Source organism: Trachemys scripta, chromosome 14, assembly GCF_013100865.1.
Source record: "Trachemys scripta elegans isolate TJP31775 chromosome 14, CAS_Tse_1.0, whole genome shotgun sequence".
NCBI lineage: Eukaryota > Metazoa > Chordata > Testudines > Emydidae > Trachemys > Trachemys scripta.
Window position 1 is genome coordinate 33,356,406 of NC_048311.1, and position 22,929 is coordinate 33,379,334.

A 22,929-nucleotide genomic window follows, 5' to 3' on the forward strand; every position below is an offset into this window, starting at 1 on the left:
CATGGAAGCAGCGTCCCGCAGTTCACTCGCTTTGCCTCCGCTCAACACTCTCCTTAGCACCAGGCACTTCGCTGATATACACATTTCTCTGACAAAGCTTAAGACAGAGAGTCAAATAGAAGCGAGTCTAAGGATGGAAAACTCCTGGTTACAGATAAAAGAAACATCTAAACTGCACTCTAGAGCCGCTACTTATGACTGAGTTCCTTTCCTGTCTAATGAAGTAATTCTCACCCAATGGGCAGTCCATACAGCGCTTGGCCAGGCGAGAGAGCTGGCGTCCACGTTTCTTAAGACACCCACCCTGGCAGAGTGTCCCTTCCATAATGGATGTCAGCTGTGGCCTTCTGTATTCCGTTATACAGTTCCAGACCTTTTGTCTCTTTTCCTAACCTGGGGCATTTTGTCACCTTCCGTTTGCCCCAATGTTCTCCCCTTTTGTGCTCTGTAAAGGGCTTGACTGAGCCTGCCCCTTGTCTAGACTGTAAAAGCTTGGCTGGGCTGAGAGATGTCAGTTGTTCTCCCTCTTCACTGAGTTCGCTCCCAGAACCACCTCCGCCTACGTGAGCAGTTTCACCTCCAGCAGCTTTGGAGCACATCCCCCCACGTTCCATCACTCCTACAATATTTTCCATCCATACTTCCCCCAATAACCACGACAACCAGCGAGTTCTTAGCTTTCGGCACAGACTGCACATGGCCCCCTTCGCGGAACTAGTGATCACAGGGGAGACATGCCATGTCTAGGCACGTCCCGGGGTGTAGACTCGTAACTGTGTACCCTCCATCCTGAGTCACAGGCCGTGCCTGGGGTTTAGTCATTCCTGCAAATCGAAAAGAGAAACCATTTCTCAAAGGAATGGAAGAGCCACAGACTGAGTCATTGGTAATCGCACAGTTTTACTGTTCATGGTACAGAGCGCTCCCCTTGGAAACACACCCCCCGTAAAGGACGAGCAGAGCAGATGCTAGTTCCGAAAGGTTTCATCCTCTGTAAGCAGTGCGCCTGACTCCCACTGCTGAGTTTTGTAATTTACAACTGATCCATGGCGCAGCACATGCAACTGCTGGTTTGAGTGGAGAATTCTGATTCGGCGGCATCGCACACCTGCTTTGCACAAGTGCCAACGACAGCACCGGGTGCCAGGTAGGGGGGGAATCAGGTGAGTGTCCAGAGACGGGTCAGCGTATAACAAAAGCTTTGAACTGCACAGCAGCAAAATAGTCCAGCTGCCCCTCTCCAGCCACACACTACGGTAGCCAGAGGCAGAGAGGTCGGTGCCCCAGAGACTGTAGCCAAGTCTGGCACAGGAACAGATCTGCCCTGGGGCAACCATACCTGGTACAGACCTCCTTGATGGATACTGGAGTAAAGCGCTAGACTTATCCCTGGCTTAACGACTTTTCTTTTGAAATGGGGAGGAGAGGGGCAGGGGGGGGACAGAGGGAGTTCAGCTGAGAGGGAAGGAGGATTGTGCACCCGGCCAGGGTGTAACTGTTTTCATTGCATAATATGTATTTCACGGGGGCAGCTGCACCCAATCAGGACCCGGGGCAGGAGGAAGCAACTTCAGCTCTGCAAAACTAAAGCCATCCCATCCCTCCTCTCCCCCATAGCTCCATTGTCCTTCAGACCCGAGTCAGCAGCACTTGGGCTGGCTGCAGGCTGGGAAAGGGAGGGAAAGCTGCCCTCCTGTGCGAGGCCAGAATGAGACAGCATGCACAGCAGATTGTGCGAACATTTAAAATGTCAACTGGGCTCCTCCGGCTTGTATGTGCCCAGAGGCTCCTTGGGCTTGGCTCGATCTGGACTGGGGAAGAATAATAAGAAGTGATCGACTCTCCCCAATGCACCACAATTCACCCCCAGAGCATTGTGCAGAGTGATGCCCCTCCACCTCCTTCCTTACACAGGGACTGGAATAGTTAACAATGGGGACATTTAAATTTTCCTCCCGGCTGAGCAGAGCAGTTCACCTCTCCAAGCTAGTGTTCCAGGCTCTTTGCAGACTCAGTTACAAATGTGAAATTAACGTGAGGTTTTCCCCCAACCATAGCAGCTAGAGACTTGCTTCTTTTCAAAGGAAATCAGATTCTGAAGCATTAGATAGCAGCTTCAAAGCCGCGCTAGTGCAGCATACCAGCATCCCAGCTCAGCCCCAACGCCGGTGGACTGAATGCGGCAGCTTTATAGAAAAATCCTAAACCAAGAGGTCTAGGTTACAAATGAAATTCTCAAAACTCTCCCTCTCCCAGTGGCATGAACAGGTATCACCCCGATTCCTAGAGCTGAGAGACTTGTCCTTGGTCACAGAGGACAGCTACTGTATCCTTGAAACTCCATTAATAGGGAAAGGCTGTAAGTCAAAGGGGCATTGGACATTGATATGAACAACAAGATGCAGGGTTGTAATAATAAATACTAAAAGCAGAGTTTGGGAAGAGAACCTCCACCAGCCAACCTCCAGTGGGAGTCAGGAGATTTTCAAAGGGAGGCAGATTATCCCACATCTTCCTACTGCAGGATTTCTCACACCTTCCTCTGAAGCATCTGGTACTGGCCACTGCTGGAGCCGGGATGCTCGTCTGGACAGACCTTGGGGCGATCCGGTGTGAAATGCCTGTGAACTCGGGAATGTGCGGAGTTGTGTCTGGAACCCCGGGTGGTGTGGGAGTGTGTGATATCAGCCAGGAGGGGTGATGAGCACTGCAGAGGGTGCAGTGCATGGGGGTGGGGAGGGGGCAGTTTGTTCCTATTGCTGGTGACAGCTAAAAGCTACCTTTAAACTGAGGAATCTGAGTCCTGGTGCCCCCCCAAGCACCTCCTCCAAAGACCAGTTCTCCCACCCAGACGCTGCTGCGTTCCCTCCACCCCTTTGCAGACCATGTCACCCCATAATTCCCTTTCTGGACTATCATTCCCTTGTCCATAATGTCACTAAAGTGCTAGAGCCCTCACTAAGCCCCCGAGATCAGCTCTGACCAGAGAGCCCAGCCAGACTCAACAGGTCTCAATCTGGACCAGCATCTGTAATGCCTGTACTCTCCAGGCAGCCTGCATAGACCGTCAAGGGCTTGGCTGGATTCTCCATTGCCCGTTCCTGCTCCGATTGTCCCCTGATATTCAGACACCCTCCACCCCATCCCGCTGCCGCCACCACCTTCCCCAAAAGCCAGGGCGATTCAGTGGAAACATAAACCAAGGAGGGTACAAGGGGCCCTGGAAGGCAATGTCCCCTTCCCCTGGGGGGGCAGTGCTATCCCCGGAAACAGTAAGCTTCCCACCACCAGCTTGCAACCGGCTCCTACAATGACAGATGGCTCAGTGCTCCCCGGGACACAGCAATGGAGAAACAACCCCAAAGGGGCGAGACCAGGTGTTCGTCCCCTCCCCAGATAGCATCGCCACGGCTGTATTACCCTAAAGTGCACTCGGAACTACCCAGGGCAGGGGTGAGGGGGTGGCACGTGTCCAGAGCATCCAGGAGGTGCCAGTCCCAGGCAAGGAGACTCTCCGCCACCTGGGCGGGCAAACGGGCAGAGGCTGCCGATCCTCACTGGATGAGCCCGGACGCTGGCAGCATGTTCCCGCTGGCGCCGTGAAGCAGGACTTGGCACCTGCCATCCAGCTCTGCGCCATGGCCCTTCTCTGCAGGAGACGCAGGGGTGGGGAAGGAGAGAGGAAGGCAAAACAGGGACTTTTAAAGCACAGGCCCAGGCTCCGCTGAGATGTCCTGACAGACTCAGGGGCATTTAACTTTCCAGAGGCTGAATTCCAGCTCTGAAGAAATAGAAGGAATCTCTCTTAGGGCAGCCAGGTCCCTTCCCCCCCCCCCCGCCCCACTTCTGGGGGTCTCCAGATCTATCTAACCCCAGAAGCGCTTCCTCTGATAACCACCGGAGGGATTCAATTCAACAGTCTCCCCAGAGCCCCAGTCAGCAGCAGCTCCTAGTCTGAACACTTGGGGCATTTCTCTGGAGGTTACGGCCCGTTGCTGGTCCCATGCCAGAGGCAGATTAGCCTTCCCCAGCCCTACAGTGCGCAGGGCCCTGGCCTCACTTACCCGCCTCCTCCACGCTGGGGAAATGTTGGAATCCCTCCAGATCTGCAGACAGCAAGACCTGGAGAACGTGTCCCTGAGAGGAGAGGGGACAAGAGGACAGGATGAGTGTGGTGGGGACATTCCAGCTTCCATTGCTCACAGAGACAGCAAAGACTTCCAGGCGTGTGTCCTGGGAGGCTGAGGAAGGGAGGCTGGGCTGAGTTGACCCCAAGAGCTCAGTCCCTAGGTAGGAGCAGCACAGATGACAGCTGCAGCCCCTCCCCACCGCTTGATCCATATGAGTGAACCCCGGATCCTGCAGCCACTGTAGGAGCAGCGCCCCCACTCTTGAGTGGGCAGGTGCAGCCCATGAGGACGGCAGGTCTCAAGATGCCATGCTCCATCTTGACCTGAGCAGCCAGGCCGCAATGCATGCTGGGTACTGGCATCAGCTGTGTTAGTGGCAAGTTAGGTGCAAGCGTCAGGTTCTTGGCAAATTCCAAGTGCAGCCCCAAGTTCTAGAGCTCCCTCCGGGGAAGGAAATTTGGCTGAGCTAATCTGGTGACCAGCCCATTGGTTTTGGAAGCAGCTGCATGACAAGTGCCCATGTCCCTGGTCTGACCTGACAGCCAGACGGCCCGCCCTTTCCAGACACACCTGCAAGCCAGAGAAGGTCAGGGTGACGCCCCTTTTCTGGAACTCCCGCAGCAGGTCTGCCAACCCCACCACCACGGTATAATCCAGGCTGCTGACGTGGGTGCAGTCCAGGATGACGCAGCGTGGCGGAGACACTGAGGACGAGAACACCCTGTGGTCATCTCACTGGCATTTCCAGCAGAACATTCACCAGCCACCTGGGCAGGAAACTTAAAGCAGGAATCGATCTTTCTGGGCCTGGTAGTTTGGCCAAGCCTCTGCCAGTCCTGCTCCGCCCAGCCAGCCCTTTATGCTGGGAGCATGCTGAAGGCCCGACAAGCCTGAGAGAGAGTGAAGGATAAAGCCTCGATAGCTGCATCAACGGGTCCTGCCCAGGCAGGGTGAATCCCAGTCCAATTCCAACTAAGGCTTTCCCCAAGAGCTCTTCCCTACAAGCCGCAGGGAGAGGGCTCTCAGGCTGATCACAGGAGGTTAAGGGTCAGCTTCACGGGCATTTGCCTGAGGAGTTGATCTGAATTTGGAGTTGTATTTATCCAGGAGTGCTGAGGCTGACAAAGGCCCCACTGCGGAGCAGCCGTTCTGGCCCCGTTTATATTCAGAGGCTGCAGCAGTGAGGCCAGCGCTGTCCACAAGCTACGGCATTGAAACAAGGGTGTGTTTGGCTTGTAACAGGCTAGACTGCACCGTACCTGCCAGAGCCCATCTGTGCATGGCATCTCGGAGGGACTCAACAGCGGGGAAATGCAGACCACTCGCAGGCTGCATGAGAAGCACCCCGTGCTCTGAAAGCTGCAGGACAACCAAAGGGGAAGGATGAGAGGTGGCTGCACTGGGTAACGTCACATGCTCCAATTCTCAGCCCAGAGCCGGTGTCCCCCTCACAGTGGAGGCGGGTGGGTAGGTAACACAGCCAGCCATTGTCCCTTATACCGAAGGGGCGTGTGATGGAGCCTTCACCCCGTCTCTCACCACACACCCGTGACTCCCCCCCCAACCCCTCAGACAGGTTGGGGTGTGTGCGCGTGCATGTGTGTGCACGCACACTGGAAATGGAGGGGCTCAAACACCATTAATGCTAAGAAAAGCTGCCCACACCATTCTGAGCTGCCTACGTTAACCATTTCCCTGCGTCCCTTGGAACGGCTCTCTGCACCATAGCTGGGGCAGATGAGGGTCATGGGGGTGTTACGAGGGGATGGGGCAGGAGTAGGAGAAGGGGAGGCAACACAATGCCCCCGGCTATTGCTCCAGGTAGATGCCTATGGCAATAATGACATCCTCCCACATCTCCGGGAACTCCACCCCACACAAGGAGGTCTGAGCCACACCTTGATCCTGGGCCTGGCAATGGTGTAGAGCAGGAGAACGCCAGAGACCAGAATGCCGACCACGATGCCGTACTGAACCTCCCAGAAGCACAGCAGGAACGTCACACACAGCGGCACAAGGTCCAGCCCTGAGAGCGAGACCCCAGTCATTGCCTCGTCCCATCCGTTCACCCTCCCACTCAGCAGCTGTTCCGCAAAGCCCCTGGAGTCAGCCAGCAGTCCGTGGAGCCGGGGGAAGGGGAATGGACGAGGGAAAAGAAGCCCGTTCGCATCTGTAGAGGGGGAGCAGAGATGCCTTTGCGCATGGCCCATCACAGGCCGGAGGCTGCTGGTGGCAGGAGAGGGTTCAGATTGGGGGGCAGGAAGCCAGGGTTTGGTGCTAACACAACATCCGAACATCTAGGGGCTGCCTGTGTGCTTCAATCCCAACACCTGGGCGAGCACCACATGAGGGCTGTCAGAGATGGCGGGAGGGGAGGCCCAAAGGCCTCATCTCAAGAAGGGCAGAGTCTGGAGCCGGGTCAGTGAGCGGGAGAACACCCAGCCAGACTCCCCAGGCTGGGACACATGGATGTGTTACAGCCGCCTGGAAACGTGAAATGCTGCCTCGGCGCTGAATATTGTCATGTCAACTGTCCCCTCTTGGTCCAGGGCACCCCCAGGTGTCGCCTTTCTGTACACCAGGGCACGGAGCGTTCAGGGGAGGGCGGGAACGACGTTACATTCAGGTGTGGAGCACACGCAATCAAATGGTGTCAAGTATCAGAGAGGTAGCTGTGTTAGTCTGGATCTGTAAAAAGCAACAAAGAGTCCGTGGCACTTTATAGACTAACAGACGTATTGGAGCATGAGCTTTCGTGGGTCGTCAGACGCTCACGCTCCAATACGTCTGTTGGTCTATAAGGTGCCACAGGAATCTCTGTCACTCTTTACAATCAAATGGCACTCTCAGATCCTGCGTAACTGGCACGGGTCCAGCAGAGGAAGCGTCTTGCCTGAGAAGAAGAGCTCTGTGTAGCTCGGATCTCTGTGTAGCTCGGATGCTGGGTAGCTCGGAGCTCTGTGTAGCTCGGATGCTGGATAGCTCGGAGCTCTGTGTTGCTCGGAAGAGCTCTGTTGTCTCTCCCCCTCAGAAGTTGGTCCAATGACAGATATTACCTCACGGATATTTTAACCAGGTGGAGGTTATACCAAATCCCACCCTTGTCAGAGTATCGCCAATAGCGGCCTGCAGGTGGCGCTGGATCCCTTCGAACGTCCCCCTATACTGAAACCGTGCAAAAAGAAGAACAGGAGTACTTGTGGCACCTTAGAGACTAACAAATAATTCGGAGCCCCGGGCAGGCATGCAAAGCAGGTTGCTCGTGCCCATACTTTTAACCCGCCACAGTGTTCTGAAGATCCTGGCGTCAAACATCGGGGCCACGGCGCAAATGATCACAGCAGCCAGAGCCGCTTTGGGAATGTAATAGAAGAGCGAGGTCAAGTAGGCCAGGGAGAGCAGGACCAGGGTCCCTGGGGAGACACAACGCAGATGGTGAAACACGGCCAGCTGACCGCGAGCCATGGCCGGGCAGAGTCACCCCAGCCTCTCTCCCCATACACACTCTCAGCCCAGCCTCACACGGGTGAGGAGAACAGGATGTAAAACCCTGGGGCGGGACGGGCCCAGAGGTGGCCCTTGGAATGGCAGGGGAAGCACCAATGGAGTCCCTGGGTGAGAGCGGGGCACCTACCTGTTATCAGCCCCCCTGCCGGGGTGCACACGCCCGTCTGTGCATTCACCGCTGTCCTGGAACACAAACCAAATGCATGGTTACAGGCCGTGCGAAGGCTCCGGGCGGAAGGCACGAAGGCCAGCTCCTTCCAGCTCCCCTGAATGAGGAGAGCAGAGTGGGGCGGAGGGATCAGTGCTGGCTCCCCAGAGTGATGGGGGAGCTGCTGGATGGACTCGGTGTCATAAGAGAGGGGACTGGGGACAAGCCCCACTCTGAGCTGCTGTCTGTCTGGAGACTAGCCCCTCATTCCCCCCCCTGACTTTATACATCACCCGGGTAGGAACAAAAGCAAACCCTGAGGGTCCAGGCACTGCCGCTGACAGGGGCAGGAGAGAAAAGGGCCCCTCTCTACTGACTGGGATCCGAACCCAGGCCCTGACTGGGCTCACCCAGCCCATTACCAAGGATCCCCCATGTCCTGACAAGGCCGGCCAGCCTCAGTGGTGCTACTCACCGCCCAAAGCTGCCGGTGACAGGGTAGGAGGAGACGAAGGAGCCCAGGAGGTTGGTGAGGCCTGTTGTGGGGGGAGAGAAGGGATGTTGTGCATGGTGCAGTCAGGAGGGGAGTCAAGATGCTGCCTGGGGTGGGGGGGCAGAGTGGGCCCTCCGTCCCATCCGCTCAGTGAGGGGAAGCCACCACCAAGGCCCCTTCCAACGAGCAGACGAGGGTCCACAGCAGATTCAGTCCCCAGGCTGGACTCCCAACCGCGCCCCAGCCAGGCTGAGGAGAGGCTCCCCCCACCACGCACACCATGTCCTGGCAATCCCCCACCCCCTGGCTGAGCTCTTACCCATCGCCAGCAGCTCCTGATTGGGGTCAATTCTGTAATTGTTCTGCGAGGCTGAAAGAAGAAAGAGGTGACTGGGCAGAACTCCCCACCCCTTTATCCCAGAGCTTCCCGCAAACCCTGTGCCAGCACCCAGTGGGCGTGGGGGCAGCAGGGCGCATGGAGGGGCGTGTCAGCCTTTGCGGGGGAATGACCTGAGTCACAGGCCCCACGGGACCCCTGGGAAGTGGCTCATTTCACCACCTTCGCCCTGCTGGTCACGCTCCCTGTACCTGGAGAGCAGTAACAGGCCTTACCAACACTGAGCTGCCTTGGCAATCAAAGCCTGGGTGGCCTGCAGCGAGGGGAACCTCCCTACCCCAACCCCCATTCCCCAGGAGCTGCCTCACCTGGGTAGTAAACTACTCAATAGTGGGGGAATGTTCCATGTGATCCCCCCACCCCATCCACTGACCCCACACTCCAGGGGACAGTCCCCAGGCACTTCCTTCCTGCACCCCCTGCGCTTTTCTTTGACATGTGGAAGTTCCCACCCCAGGGTCCTTCCCCACCCCCGCCCAGTGGCAGCTGACTCCAGACCCTTCCCCATGTGAGGAGCGAAGGCTCTGGCAGCCCGGAACGCGGCCCGGCAGACCCGACACCATACCGAAGGCCTTGGCAATAGCGACCGTCTCCAGCAAGCCCATGAGCGGCACCACAGCCAGTCCAGCTCCCAGGTCCTGGGGAGGGGATGGGAGAGGCCAGCATGAATCTCCTGGCAGAGAGCGCTGCAGACGCAGGAGATGGTGCCCTCTGCACTGTCCCCCCACCTCTGAGGGCAGCAGGAAGACGAGTCTCAAGAGGAAATCCCCCATGATGCAGCTCAGCCTGGCGAGGGTAGACAGGACCCCTCGCTCCACCAGCCCTGTGCACATATGTGCTGGAGGGCAGGTCACCCCAAGGCTCCATGCATCCAGCCCTGTCTGCTCCCCAACTGCAGGGAAAGGAGCAAAGGGGAGACCCTCCAATTCCCATCGGAATCCCTCCTCTCTCGAGCTTGCTCAGCCATTTAAAGGTACGGTACAGAATTAGAGCGCCACCCTGGGAAGCTCCCACCTGCTCCCACCACCCCAGCACCACTCACCTGCACCATCTCGCTGAAGGGCACAGTGCTGTTGGCTTCGGCCTTGGAGAAAGGTGGCAGCTGGAAGGGAGGGAGCCCCCGGGGTGTCTCCCCAGTGAGGGTGAACGGCTGGGAGCCCATCACCTGGAAGGAGTAGGCGACCAGGCCAGCAAACAGGACCACAAGTGCATTGCGAGCTACATCAGAGAGGAAATTACCGCGGTGAAAGCATCGCTCCGAGCCCAGTGGGGATGGGCACAGTGGAGAGACATGCACTGGGGGCTCTTTCCAGCCAAGGTGGATGCCTGCTGTCCACAAGAGCAAGGGCAGCAGCAGAACGAACCTCCCACCAGCGGGCCCCAGCCCTGCCCTGGAGAGACCAACCGTGCACGGGGCGTTCTGTCTCCACAGCCCACTCAGTCCTGGCCCTTCCTGTGGGGGCTGCCCACAAGGGGCCAGGCACTGCCAGTCAGGAGAGTGGTTTGGACTGCTGCCCCTCCAGGGGACAGACCCATCTCACACAAGCAGGGCCGGCTCCAGGCACCAGCTTAACAAGCAGGTGCTTGGGGCGGCCAAGGGAGAGGGGCGGCACCTGCGGCAATTCGGGGGTGGCAGGTCCCTCACTCCCTCTAGAAGCGAAGGACCTGCCGCCGAACTGCCGCTGCCGATCGCGGCTTTTCTTTTTTTCTTTCCCCAATTGCTGCTGCCGGTCGCGATTGCAATCGCGGCTTTTTTTTTTTTTTTGCTTGGGGCGGCAGAAATGCTGGAGCCGGCCCTGCACACAAGGGCCCCCAAGCAGCCGTCCTATTGGAACAACTTGTGGGCCCTGCCAACACGGGCCCGATTCGGGCCTGGTGGTGAACGGCCCCACGGCCCATCACATCCCCCAAGAGCCAGCCTGGGCCAGAGCCCTCTCCCAGCAGGCATTTGCTGCAGACCCACAACGTGCTGTTTCTTCCTCTTTGCAGGGTCCTCATTTCTCCTCATCACCCTCGGACCCTGGGCTAACTCCGGGTGCTGCCGGGAGGAAGCGGACGTCAGTCAGAGCTTGGCAGGGCCATCAACCAACCTGTTGCTGTGGCCCAGACGATAAGACGACTGATCCTGACAGACAACAGCTCCACCCGATGGATCCTGGGGATGTGGCCTTTCATCGCCCTGAGCCCCACAAGCACGGCCAGGCAGACCAGCCCCAAGAGAGCATCCCCGGTCCTGCAAACAGACCAAATCTGGGACGTGTGGCAACACACTGCAATCACTACTGCAAAGGTTTTCTGTGGTGGGGAGGGCCCAGCCCAGCCCAGGCTCCAGCTGTGAGCGAGGAGACTCGTCTCTGCCCCTATCAGATCAGTTCTCAGGGAACAGGGAGACGGACCCAGGTCAGAAACCCGACAAGAATCAGTGGAGCAGCATCCACTTCCAACCGGAACTGGCCAGGGGCAACCACTCCCTCCCGTCCCCCCCGTTTCAGCCCCTCACCGCACTGCGGCAAAGGGCATGTAGCTCACACGGGCAGAAACAAATGGGGCTGCTCTAAAGCCAGGGAGCTGGCCACAGAGGAGGGGGCTGCAGTGAGGAAGTCTGCAGCCTTGATCCCTGATACTGGGGGGAGGAAGCTGCCCAGGGAAGGGGCAGTGAGGGCTGAGAGAACAGACCTGAGCTGCTGGGTCGAGGGCCCCCGGGTTGGAAGCTAGTGCAGAGGGGTGGCCGGGGTTCCCGTACCAAGCACTGTGGGAGGGGTGCAGTCAGCATAATGGATAGGGAGAGACCCTGGAAGGTGGGCTTGGCTGGAGGGTTAACCCACAAAGGAGAGGCACAGTGGCTCCTGACCAGCAAGATGGGGACCGCAGAGCGAGTCATTGTGTCAAGGTGCTGGGTGACTGCAGGATGGGGCAGTGGTGAGGTAATTCCCCAGGTGAGCCACGAGGAGGCACCGCTGAGCAGTGAGTAGCACAGGCCCATTACACCCAGTAATTACCTCACCACAGGGGCAGCTAACTAGAGGCAGAGCAAGGTGAGGCACAGAGACAACTGAGCTCACAAGCTTGGGCTGTCTGAGATCAGGGAGGCTGAGTGAGGCACAGATGCTTCCAGGGCTGGCTTGAACTGGGAGCCATGCAAGTAACTGCTTGGTGCTAGCACTTTCGGACTGGCAGCTCACCGACGAGCCCAATGCCCTGCTCTAGCAATGGGACTGAGGAGGGAGACAATTCACAGCTCCATTTTCCACTCCATCCCCCCTTTCTGCCAACTGGGGAGGCCACAAGCAGTCAGGCTGACCCCATATGTCCCCACACCCCAAAGCAATCCAACATGACGGAGGGCATGGAGTACAGCTTTGTGTTGGCACAGGGCACTGGGGTTGGGCAGAGTCTGCTTGTGCCTGGTGTGATCTGACGGATGACGCAGCGGGCAGCTGCCCCTTATAGTCCCCGTGCCTTTCCCAGCCCTGCCTTCCCCCCACCTCCACACCAGCCACGCCAGGACGTTGGTGGAAGGAATGATCTAGGAAGAGCACAGAGATGGCTGCTCACCTGGTCTCCCCGATTCTTTGGAAGGTGTGATACACCTGCAGGAAAAACTGCCGTGGGATGTTGTGCAGCCCCAGGATGTTCTGCGCAAACAAACAAAGGCCCTGTGAAAGCCCAGCACAGCCCCAAGTCCCAGATGCACCTGACAGGTACCCCAATGCCAAATCAAACAGCATGGCATTGGCCCCTCCCCTTCCCCATGGCGCTGGCCCATGCAGTGTCTTTTGTGGCTGCTACCTGGGAGCTTTCATCAGGGACCAGACCACATAGCTGTGTGCAAACCTCTGGCCAAGGAATTTTCTCCAGATCCTTCCCCCACCCCTAGGAAACTTTGGAGGCTCAGTGGGGAAAACAGTTCCCATTCTCCCAGATGCCTGGTGCTGAGGCAGCCCCAGCCCCATGGAGACAGAGTCCTGCTTCCCATGCAAGCAGACAGGCTCTCCCAAACCTGGTATTCAAACTGGGGTGTTTTCCGTGACCCACGACTGTCCAGCAGCCGCCTCTCGAATTCTCACTTGTCACCAGAGACTGACGGTGATTGTGGCTAAAAGAGCTCAGAGGTTCCTCCCAGAAAGAGCACTTGATGAAACCATAAGAGATTAGCTGATGTTTTCTCTTGTCTAGCGCCTTGCAAAGCATATGCTGACCCACGTCCCTCTCTGATTACGGTCAACCACAAAGGAAATGTGGCAATACCTAAAATCACCACAAGGAATGAAGAGGATTGGCCAAGCCATGGACCAGTCAAACCTCACAGCCAATCCCAGGCCCCCCACCTCCCCGCAGAGAAAAATCACCCAGCACAACAGTCAGATGGTACAGATTGTCCCCGGCCGCAGCATCCCCATAACCCCCGTTGTCAGCAGAGAGGAGGACAGTGTATTTACAAGGGAAGCATACAGCTTGGTTTAGCTTTGTCCACACAGCATAACTACCAGGTCCCCCAGGAAGCCCAGCCAATGGGCAGAACATCACCAGCACTGAGCATGCTCTCAGCTCTGGGAGGGAGGGAGCGAGGAACCCACTATGGGTCACCAGCATGGCAGCGCAGGGCACTCACCCCATCCCACCAACCTTGCAAAATCCTTCCAGTGCACTCATCTGGCACAACTCTTTGTTTGTCTGAGGGGCCAGCCAAGTATCCTTCATGTTCCCACTGATATCACTGTGCTGAGCTAAGCAGACGGTGCACCTGGGCCGGTGAATTTTTATGACAACTTTACAAGGCTGCATTAGGCTACTGCGCAAGTTAAACTACAGAAATGGAAAAGGTCACATGCAGGAGAAGGTCCTACCTTGACCTGGTTGAAGCTAATGGTGACCGAAGCGGCCGAGGTAAACCCTTTAATGACGGGGCAGGAAACGAAGTCCAGTAGGAAACCTGCAAGGGATGGAAATTCCTATAAGGAAGCTGCTCTCCTAGGTACACACTGCAGCATGCACACACATGCAGAGTGCAAGGCTGTACAAGTCGGAGCTGGACAACAGCAGAGACATTTCTTGCGGGGACAAGTTGCTAGACTGAGAAGCGTCATACAAAAACAAGGCCCAACCTGGCCGCAGCATCTCACCGAGGTGCAGGAGACCCATGGCTAGCTGGATACAGCCTGACAGGAAGGTCAGCAGGATGGCATAGGCAGGGTCATGGAACGCATAGGAAGAGACCAGCAGCGACATAATGGCCGTTGGACCCAGCGTCACATCTTTTGAGGTCCCCAGCAGGCAGTAGACAAAGCAGCCCATGAAGGAGGAATAGAGACCGTACTGCACAGGAACAAACAGAGCCTTCAGCACCAGAATCACAGCAACCTGGGAACCTGCTCGGATCATGCCGGGAACTGGGCATTCTGAAAGGAGGGCTGGGCTTGGTTAACAAAGGGTCTGGCCATGGAAGTATCCCAGGAGAACGTATTGGGTAATCTTCAGAAGAAACGTCTGTAGGACGTTCGTCACCCTGATATCTGTCCCACACACTTTCTGAAAGAGGAACATGGACGGTCCCAGGAGGCTGCCTGCCTTCAGTCCCCCAATGTGCCCTGTAGGATGACCAGATCTCCCCATTTTATAGGGACGGTCCCGATATTTGGGACTTTTTCTTATATAGGCTCCTATTACCCCCCACCCCCTGTCCCGATTTTTCACACTTGCTATCCAGTCACCTTAGTGCCCTGCCACAACCACTCACCTTGCCATGTGTTACTGCCTCGCTAACACCCACCCAGTCCCCAGCTGTTACAATCAGCAGCATTCTGCCAGGATATGCAAGCACCCCCCCACACACTGTAATCACCCCCACTGTGAACAGTGCCCCCTTTATAACGCTCAGAACTCTGCATTTTTGCAGTGGCTACCATTAAAAACTTGAGGTTTCCTGCGTGGCAGTATTTACAATATGCTCTGTGCTGTGACTGGGAAACACCTCCAATGCCACGGTACATTTAGCTACTGCAGCTGGGGAACATCTAGGCTGTAGTGGCGTTGGGGGTAGGTGCTATAAAGGGGACACTATGGATTTACTCGCACATGGAAAGAGTGAGCTCTAAGCTTGGGTGTAGGTAAGGCCAGGTGAGGAGCCTGCATTGATCAGATCAGCACACGCCTATGCCAGGGACAGCCCAAGGGACGTACTTCTCAATGTCCCCAGCACTGAGGCATTGGGGTCCCTGTTCGAACACAGGAGGGGAAGGGAAACAATACTTATTGGTTGCCTCGAGAGGATTCTGCAAAGGAACTCACAACAGCTGCCTCCACCCACCCCTGGCACAACCCTCTGGGTCTAGAATCAAGCAACCCACCTGAACTGGCAGGCCGGCCACCTCGGCATAGGCCAGCGCTTGCGGCACGACCGTCAGGCCCACGGTCACGCCAGCGAGGAGATCGAGCTGCAGCCACCCCAGAGAATACTGGGGCAGCCACCTGAGGACAGGGAACCACCTCTGCACTGTGTGGTAGGAACAGCACCGCGTGGGGGCCTCTCGGTCCCGCTCTGCCATAGCAGCTTTCTTGGGGATTCAGGCCAGTGTGTAACACGCTCCAGGCTCCGCTGGGTCTGTCAGGGCACCGCTAGAATCCCCTGCAGCGGTCTCAGGGGACATGGTGACCGGGAGAAGACAGTCTCCTCAGCAGCTCTGTTCAGTAGAGTTCTCTGGTTCTCCAACATACCTGCATGGGAAGGAGGGTCAGAGACTCGGCCTAGGCCGGGGAGGGATGCACAGGGCACTGTCTGTCCACTGATAGCACCAACCGATGGCCTCCTCTCCTTCTGGTCTCCTATCAAGGCCCAGACTGAGGGATGCCTCCACCTCCTTCATTCACCTGGTTGAGGTCTCCTAAGGCAGAGCCTTGGCCCTGGGGGCAAGTGCAGAGAACTTGCTGGGTGGAGTTTTTCTGTGCCCTAGAATGGATTCTGGCTCTCTCTCCTGGAACAGGATCCCAGAGGGTCACTGGCTAGCAGCCCTCCAGGGCAGGGAGTGGGTCCCAAAGGGCTGGCCTGGGCCAGGGCAGAGTGCTGCTCAACTGGTTTCTCTCTCTCTCTCTTTGGCAAAGAGACGGAAATAGAGAGTTTTTACACAGCGCTGCAAAGAACGAAGGAGTCCCCCGTTCCCAGAAATGCCCAGCACCTGGATCTGAGCAGTACGTCGCCCAGCAGGGGTGAGTTTCTCTGACTATTTTACAAAGTCAAGGGCTGAGAACAGAGGAAGACCAGCCAGGGCTAGCTGGATCCGCGGCAGGGACAGGTGGCATACACCTCTCTACCTGTGCAGGGCCAAGGTGACAAAGACCCACGATGAGGGGCACAACAAACCCCATGTCACACAGGAATATCAACAAAGATACATTAGAACTGGAAAAGGTACAGAGAAGGGCAACAAAAATGATCAGGGGTCTGGAACAACGTCCCTAGGAGGAGTGATCAAAAAGACTAGGACCGTACAGCTGAGAAAAGAGGCGACTAAGGGGGGATACAATAGAGATCTATAAAATCATGAACGTTATGATGGAGAACGTGACTAGGGAAGTGTTATTTACCCCCTCACGTAACACAAGAACCAGGGGTCACCTGATGAAAGAAATGGGCAGCAGGTTTAAAACAAGAGGAAGGGCTGCGCTGCTCCACACCACACACACGGAACTCTTTGCCGGGGGATGTTGCGAAGGCCAAAAGTATAACAGGGTTAAAAAAAGAATTAGAGGAGTTCATGGAGGACAGGTCCATCAATAGCCAGGGATGGCTCCCGGGCTGGCCCCGTGTCCTCAGACCCAGAGCAGGGCGAGGCTCCTGCCCCCAGCCCTGGAACAATTTGGGGGGGGGGGCTGAGAGCCATTGAACCACACAGTAAAACCCTGTCTAGGATGGAAACCACTTAAAGCCCGGGGGGGAGGGGGCAGCAGCTCCCCTAGTTCCAGCCCCTATCGCCGGGAGCCCAGGGACAGGGGCTCCTCTGGGGACACGACTGCCAGTGGTAGCGGTGTGGGGCGCCCAGCGGGGTCGGGGAACAGGAGAGGAGGCGCCCGGGGGCCCTGGGGAGCTCTGGCTGCCCCGGCCCTGCTTGTCCCCCCCGCTGCCCGGCCAAGGGACCCCCGGCCCCGCACTCACCCGCGCCAGCCGCCGCCGGGCGCCCGGACCCCGGCCCGGCTCATGTGACGTGCCCGGGGCGGAGCCGACGAGGGGGCGGTATCCCCGGGCGGCCCTGCGGGAGGGGCCCGGGCTGCAGGTCGCCATGGGCCTGCGCTCGGCGCTGCTGCTGCTGCTCGCCCTGCCGCTGGGCCGGGCCGGCCGGGCCCGCAACGTGCTGCTGCTCGTGGGTGAGTGCGGCCCGGACCGGGCACCTGGGGAGCGGGGTCAGCTCCCGGACCGGACCGGGCACCTGGGGAGCGGGGCCAGCCCCCGGACCCGACCGGGCATCTGGGGAGCGAGGCCAGCCCCCGGACCCGACCGGGCATCTGGGGAGCGAGGCCAGCCCCCGGACCCGACCGGGCATCTGGGGAGCGAGGCCTGCCCCCGGACCGGGCCAAACCGGGCACCTGGGAAGTGGGGCCCGCCCCCGGCCTGGGCACCCTGGCACCAGGGATGGCTTCTGGACTGGGCACGGGGATCTGGCTGGCACCCAAAGCTAGACTCTCCTGGTACCCAGACCCCGGGAACAGCAACCAGCCCCTAGACCAGACTCCTCTGGCACCTGGACCCAGGCAACAGGGACCAGGCAGCCAGACCCTGGGACGGGCACCAGCCCCCTAGACAAGCTCCTAGTGGCCACGAAATCATTGGCGGTGACTCACACCCATGGGAGCAGCTGCAAGAAGGGGATTCCGGAGTCACTGCTCTGACTAACTGCCCAGTCCCCACGGCAGCCCCTGGGACAGGAACTGCCAGAGCAGCTGGGAGTACAGTGCAGGGCTCTGCGGCCTGGTTCACTACAACTCGTGCGCTGCTGCGGCCTGGTTCACTACAACTCGTGCGCTGCTGCGGCCTGGTTCACTACAACTTGTGCGCTGCTGTGGCCTGGGGTGGGTGTAACCAACACTGCAGGGCCCATGGCAGGGTTTGAACTCAGGCTCGCAGAACAGATGCATGAGCATCAGCCCTGTGAGCTAGAGGATGGCACCTGTAGCAGACTCATTAACCTCTCCTGTGAACCAGCCGTGGGGGGATAAATACCCCCCCTCTTCTAGTGCCCCATGGGCCCTGAGCTCACAGCCTGCCCTGCTTCTCCCTGCTGCACAGCGGATGATGGCGGCTTTGAGAGCGGCGTGTACAACAACTCCGCCATCAACACCCCCAACCTGGACGCCTTGGCCAGGCGCAGCCTCCTCTTCCGGAACGCCTTCACCTCCGTCAGCAGCTGCTCCCCCAGCAGGGCCAGCATCCTGACCGGCTTACCCCAGGTAGGGCCTTCCCGAGCCTCGCGCTGGGCAGGGAGGGGGTGGTTCTGCTGCCTCGGGCCCTTGCTGGGCCCATCGATAGCGCCTGGCTATCGGCATTTGTAAGGCATCCAGCCCCGTAGCTCAGCTAGTCCTTCCCTAGGCCCATCAAGGCTCGTTCCCTACACGCCCTGCTCTGGGGCTTTGTCCATGGCTCAAGCGATGAGTCTTCCCCCACTTTCCCTTGATGGCCTATTGCCCAGCCCCAATGTCTGGTGCCTCCGTGGTAGCACACGCTCAGCCCGTGGCACCTGAAGACAGCCGTGGTTTGGCTCTGCAGGGCGGCCGGTGCAGGGACGTGCGTTCCTGGCCAATTTGTCTTGTTGTTGGTCTCTGTTTTGCAGCACCAAAATGGGATGTATGGGCTGCACCAGGACGTGCACCATTTCAACTCCTTTGACAAGGTGCAGAGTCTTTCCCTGCTGCTCAGCCAGGCACAGATCCGGACAGGTAAACAGCCAGGGGGTGGGAAGAGAAGGGAGTGGAAGAGTGTGCAAAGCCGTTCCCTTTCCCACACCCGTCTCACTGAACCCCATCCACGCATGTGAGAGATGGGCAGCAAAACGTGTGCCTAAGATACCACCCCACTAGACAAGTTTCATTAAGTCACACACACACACACACACACACTTTAAATCAAAGCGATTGACATCACCAATTTAGACATGATTTAAATCACAAGTTTAACCTTGCTTTGCATTTGTCCTTCTCTCATTTTCCTAAAGAAAAGTCGATTCTCATTGGTTGGTAACCATTCAAACCTGTCACTTTGCAGCTAAATATGCAGCCTTTATACTACTTGGTGCTTCGTTTTGCTAACCAGAAGGATGCAAACATGTATGGCTAAATACTATTTTTTTTAAACTTAATTAAAATTATTTTAATAGACAATAAGTTTAGGCCTTAACATAGGTGGTCAGCATCAAATTTAATTTTAAATAGGTCTGGTTTTTAAATTAAACCTGGATTTAATTTAAATTTTAAAAATCCAATTTTAATTTAAAAAAATCTTTTTTTTATTCATCAACTTTTATCGATCCTGCTCCCACGCCCCAGCTTGACTCTGCATTTCTGCCTGGACTAGTCACTTTCACTTCTGTATCTAGAGACCCAGTGGCCTCTATAGGCCTAATGTGGTTGCGCAAGCCAGTGTTTCCCTGCTGCCCCAAGCATCAGAGCAGGGCAACTCCTAACCCCGCCCCGGGGGAGCATGGAAAGACTGAAAAAGCATCCTCTGCTTTAACTGCCTGTCACATGCTTGCTCCTGACGGGCCGGGCTCTTTCTCCTGCAGGGATAATTGGGAAGAAGCACGTTGGGCCGGAGACGGTGTATCCCTTTGATTTTGCATTCACTGAGGAGAACAGTTCTGTGCTGCAGGTGGGCAGAAACATCACCCGGATCAAACGGCTCGTCCGGAAATTCCTGCAGAGCCAGGACGAGAGGTGAGGCCCTGCACGCCCCGCCGCAGGATTCTCTCTGGGCCTGAGCAACCTTGCCTCCTAGCACCCTGGTCCTGATGCACAGGGTACCCCTGTGCCTGAGTTACAGGGAGATGCAGCGGTCAGCACCTTCCATCAGGTTACCAGCTCCTCTCGGGGACCCTCGGGGGCTCTATGGGAACCAGCTTTGTCTTCAAGTCCCAATTCATCACAGGTGAAATGAGCTGACGTTTCTCTGTGCAGGTAGCCCCAGGCTTTGGTTGGAGCCAGTTGGAGGCCGTGAGCTAGTGTTATCACTGGGTCTGGATGGTGGCCCAGGGCTAGGGTTAGGACTGGGGTCCGTGGGATGCCTCAGGCCATGCTTAAGCAGTCCTTTCCTGCTCGGCCCGTGCTGTCAGCCTCTCCCAAGCACTGCAGTCACAAGCTCTCTTCTCGGGATTTCCAGGCCGTTCTTCTTGTACGTCGCCTTCCATGATCCCCATCGCTGTGGCCACTCCCAGCCCCAGTACGGGGCCTTCTGTGAGAAGTTCGGCAATGGCGAGAGCGGCATGGGCTGGATCCCCGACTGGAAGCCCCAGACGTACAGCCCAGAGCATGTGCAGGTAGGACAGGGCCGTTGGGAAGCAGCTGCCCACGCTCCAGGCCAGAGCTGGGCGGCACAGCGGGGAAGAAGGCTCCTGCAGGCAAAGCTGTGGGGTGACTCGGGGTGACCCTGGCCCTTCTCCCCCTCACCCCCACCCCAAGCAGTTACGGGGGATGAGTGGGGTTAGGAGGGGAGCAGCCCTGAGCACGGAGATGGAGCCACGGTCACTGGCAGGGGCTCTGTCCTCAGTTTAGCTCTGCTGCCTCCTGCGTCCTCTCCCCACCGCTCTTGGAGCCTCCAGCGCTTAGCAGCTGCTGCGTTTCCTCCCCCCGCAGCTCCCGTACTTCGTTCCAGACACTCCAGCCGCTCGCGCTGACCTGGCCGCCCAGTACACAACAATCGGGCGCATGGACCAAGGCAAGTACCCGCTGTGGTCGGGCAGCAGGACGTGGGGGCCCGAGCCCCCAGCGCAGGGTCTTGCTGGGCGAGAGGAGAAAACCCACCCTCAGCTGGGGTGGGGGGCTGGGGCTGGGATGGAGGCAGCCGTCCTGCTGGGTGAAAGTGCAGGGGCCCCCCGGCAGCCACACAGCTCTGCTCTTCTCTCTGCACGCAGGGATCGGGCTGGTCCTGGAGGAGCTGCGCAGTGCCGGCTTGCACAACACCACGCTGGTGATTTACACCTCTGACAACGGCATCCCCTTCCCCAGCGGCAGGACCAACCTGTACTGGTCGGGCACTGCTGAGCCCCTGCTGGTCTCCTCCCCCGAACACCCCGAGCGCTGGGGGCAGGTCAGCCAGGCTTACGCCAGCCTGCTGGGTAAGAGCGGTCACTTCCTCTCTGTGGCCTAGGCAGGGGCTGGGGTCATTAGGGGAGTTGGGTGGGGGCCCCGGTACAGTGCTGTGTAGAGTGATACCAAATCATGTGTCGTCTCCCCCGCCCGTGCCCTGACACCACGGGCATGGCTGGGGTGAAGCCCTGGCTCCGCAGCCCGAAAGGCGACTCTCTCCCCACTGGATGGATTTGCTTGTCTTTCCGAAAGAGCCGTGTAATCCCCAATGCCACGGGAACGAGTCTGGGGCCGGAAGGAGGAGGATGGAGTCTGAGAGCATGAAGGTGCCCAGCCCCCGGGGAGAGGGGATTGTGGGATAGGTGGGTAACTCCCTGGATGTACAGGGCCGGCCCCAGCTCCAGAGGGCTCACAAGCCAACAGGGGACAATGGCTCAGAGCTGCAGCAAGGTGGGCAGATCAGTGCGGGAGGGAGGCCTGGAGGAAGTGGGTGTGAAGGAGAAAAGGGCACCGGGGCAGGAAGCGGGAGGCTGTTCCCCGCACAAGGGGAGCCCAGCAAAGGCATGAAGCTGTGTGTGGAAAGAGAGGAAAGGGGCCGTGAGGAGAGAGGCCCGGGAGTCCTGTCCTCCAGCGGCTCGTGCCGGTGACTGACTCTCCCTGGCCGCCCCACAGGAATGTCAGGGAGCACCCGTCACTCCCGCAGGGCCCAGCTGCAATTCCCGGGACGGCCTCCACCCTCCCGCTGGGTTCTGCCCCCTCCTCTCGGTCCGAGTCTCTCTTCAGGGGCTGTTCTGGCCCACTCCTCTTGCCAGTTGCAGACGTCACCCTCTTTTCCCCTCTCCAGATCTCACGCCCACCATCTTGGACTGGTTCGCCATCCCCTATCCCAGCTACAGCATCTTCGGCACCAAGACAGTCCAGCTCACCGGGAAGTCGCTCCTGCCAGCCCTGGTGTCAGAGCAGCCCTGGGTCACGGCCTTCAGCAGCCAGAGCCACCACGAGGTCACCATGTACTACCCCATGCGGGCGATTCAGCACCAGCAGTTCCGCCTGATCCACAACCTCAACTTCAGGATGCCTTTCCCGATCGACCAGGACTTCTACGTCTCGCCAACCTTCCAGGACCTGCTCAGCCGGACCAGAGCCCGGCAGCCGACCCACTGGAACAAGACCCTGCACCAGTACTATTACAGGGACCGCTGGGAGCTGTTCGACCGGAGCAGCGATCCCACCGAGAGCCGGAATCTGGCCTCCGACCCCCAGTACGCCGAGGTCTTGGAGCTGCTCAAAGCCCACCTGTTGAAGTGGCAGTGGGACACTAATGACCCTTGGGTGTGTGCCCCAGACGGCATCTTAGAGGAAAAACTGAGCCCCCGGTGCCAACCCCTTTACAATGAACTGTGAGTCACCGGCTCACCTTGCGGGAGTCCTGTCTGCATTCCTTCCAGCAGCCCAGCCCCGGGTCCTGCGTGGCCCTCGGCTCCTCCCCAAATCCTGACACAGCCCCAGAACCCCCAAGGGAACAGCTAGCTCGTCTGCCAAATGAGACATCAAGTGCCTAAACATGCAGCCCCCGGGCTCCAGGGTCCACAGAGCGACCCCGCAGCCACGCCAGAGCTCCAGCCACCCTCCGTCTAGCACAAGGTGGGGCAGCAACCAGAGATGGGCTGGTCCCACTCCCCCATTCACACAACTGGCGTGTGCTTTGTGTGTCAAAACAGCATCTGCCCCTGAAGCTCAAATGGGACATTTTCCTCCTCAGTGGGGTGTCATCGCACCCGGCAACAGGCAGCGCTGGACTGCAGCCGACCTGAAAGCTGTCAAATGCATGATCTCAATAAAGTCGCTGGGAAGAGAACGTCCTCGGCTTACTCACAAGCTAACCTCTGTGCCGATCTCCTGCGGTGGCTCCAACAGCACCTCCTGCAGCCGGAGGTTGGGACTGGTGCTGCTGGGAGCTCCCCACATC

General features: G+C 58.1%; 2 protein-coding genes across 3 annotated transcripts; one reads left to right on the forward strand and one right to left on the reverse strand.

Moving 5' to 3' along the window:
* Window positions 1–880: 880 nt before the first annotated feature.
* On the reverse strand, window positions 881–16,899 carry SLC26A11 (solute carrier family 26 member 11). 2 transcript variants are annotated; one of them, XM_034789864.1, is made up of 17 exons: window positions 16,825–16,899; window positions 15,023–15,389; window positions 13,799–13,991; window positions 13,523–13,608; window positions 12,231–12,310; window positions 10,766–10,908; window positions 9,718–9,893; window positions 9,241–9,313; window positions 8,598–8,648; window positions 8,261–8,321; window positions 7,765–7,820; window positions 7,403–7,543; window positions 6,029–6,156; window positions 5,390–5,489; window positions 4,701–4,834; window positions 4,065–4,137; window positions 881–3,649 (listed from the first exon to the last, which is right to left on the reverse strand). In XM_034789864.1, exons 2-17 carry the CDS (start codon window positions 15,218–15,220, stop codon window positions 3,555–3,557), a joined length of 1,788 nt encoding a protein of 595 aa, XP_034645755.1. In that variant the 5' UTR covers window positions 15,221–15,389; window positions 16,825–16,899; the 3' UTR covers window positions 881–3,554. The 2 variants fall into 2 exon arrangements, with proteins under 2 accessions (XP_034645755.1, XP_034645756.1); XM_034789865.1 differs by lacking the exon at window positions 7,403–7,543.
* Window positions 16,900–16,901: 2 nt separating this feature from the next.
* SGSH (N-sulfoglucosamine sulfohydrolase) lies at window positions 16,902–22,822 on the forward strand. Its single transcript, XM_034789867.1, has 8 exons — window positions 16,902–17,033; window positions 17,953–18,113; window positions 18,494–18,599; window positions 19,442–19,592; window positions 20,035–20,191; window positions 20,508–20,589; window positions 20,786–20,989; window positions 21,805–22,822. The coding sequence occupies exons 1-8, from the start codon at window positions 16,949–16,951 to the stop codon at window positions 22,362–22,364; spliced, it is 1,506 nt and encodes a 501-aa protein (XP_034645758.1). The 5' UTR covers window positions 16,902–16,948; the 3' UTR covers window positions 22,365–22,822.
* Window positions 22,823–22,929: the final 107 nt, after the last annotated feature.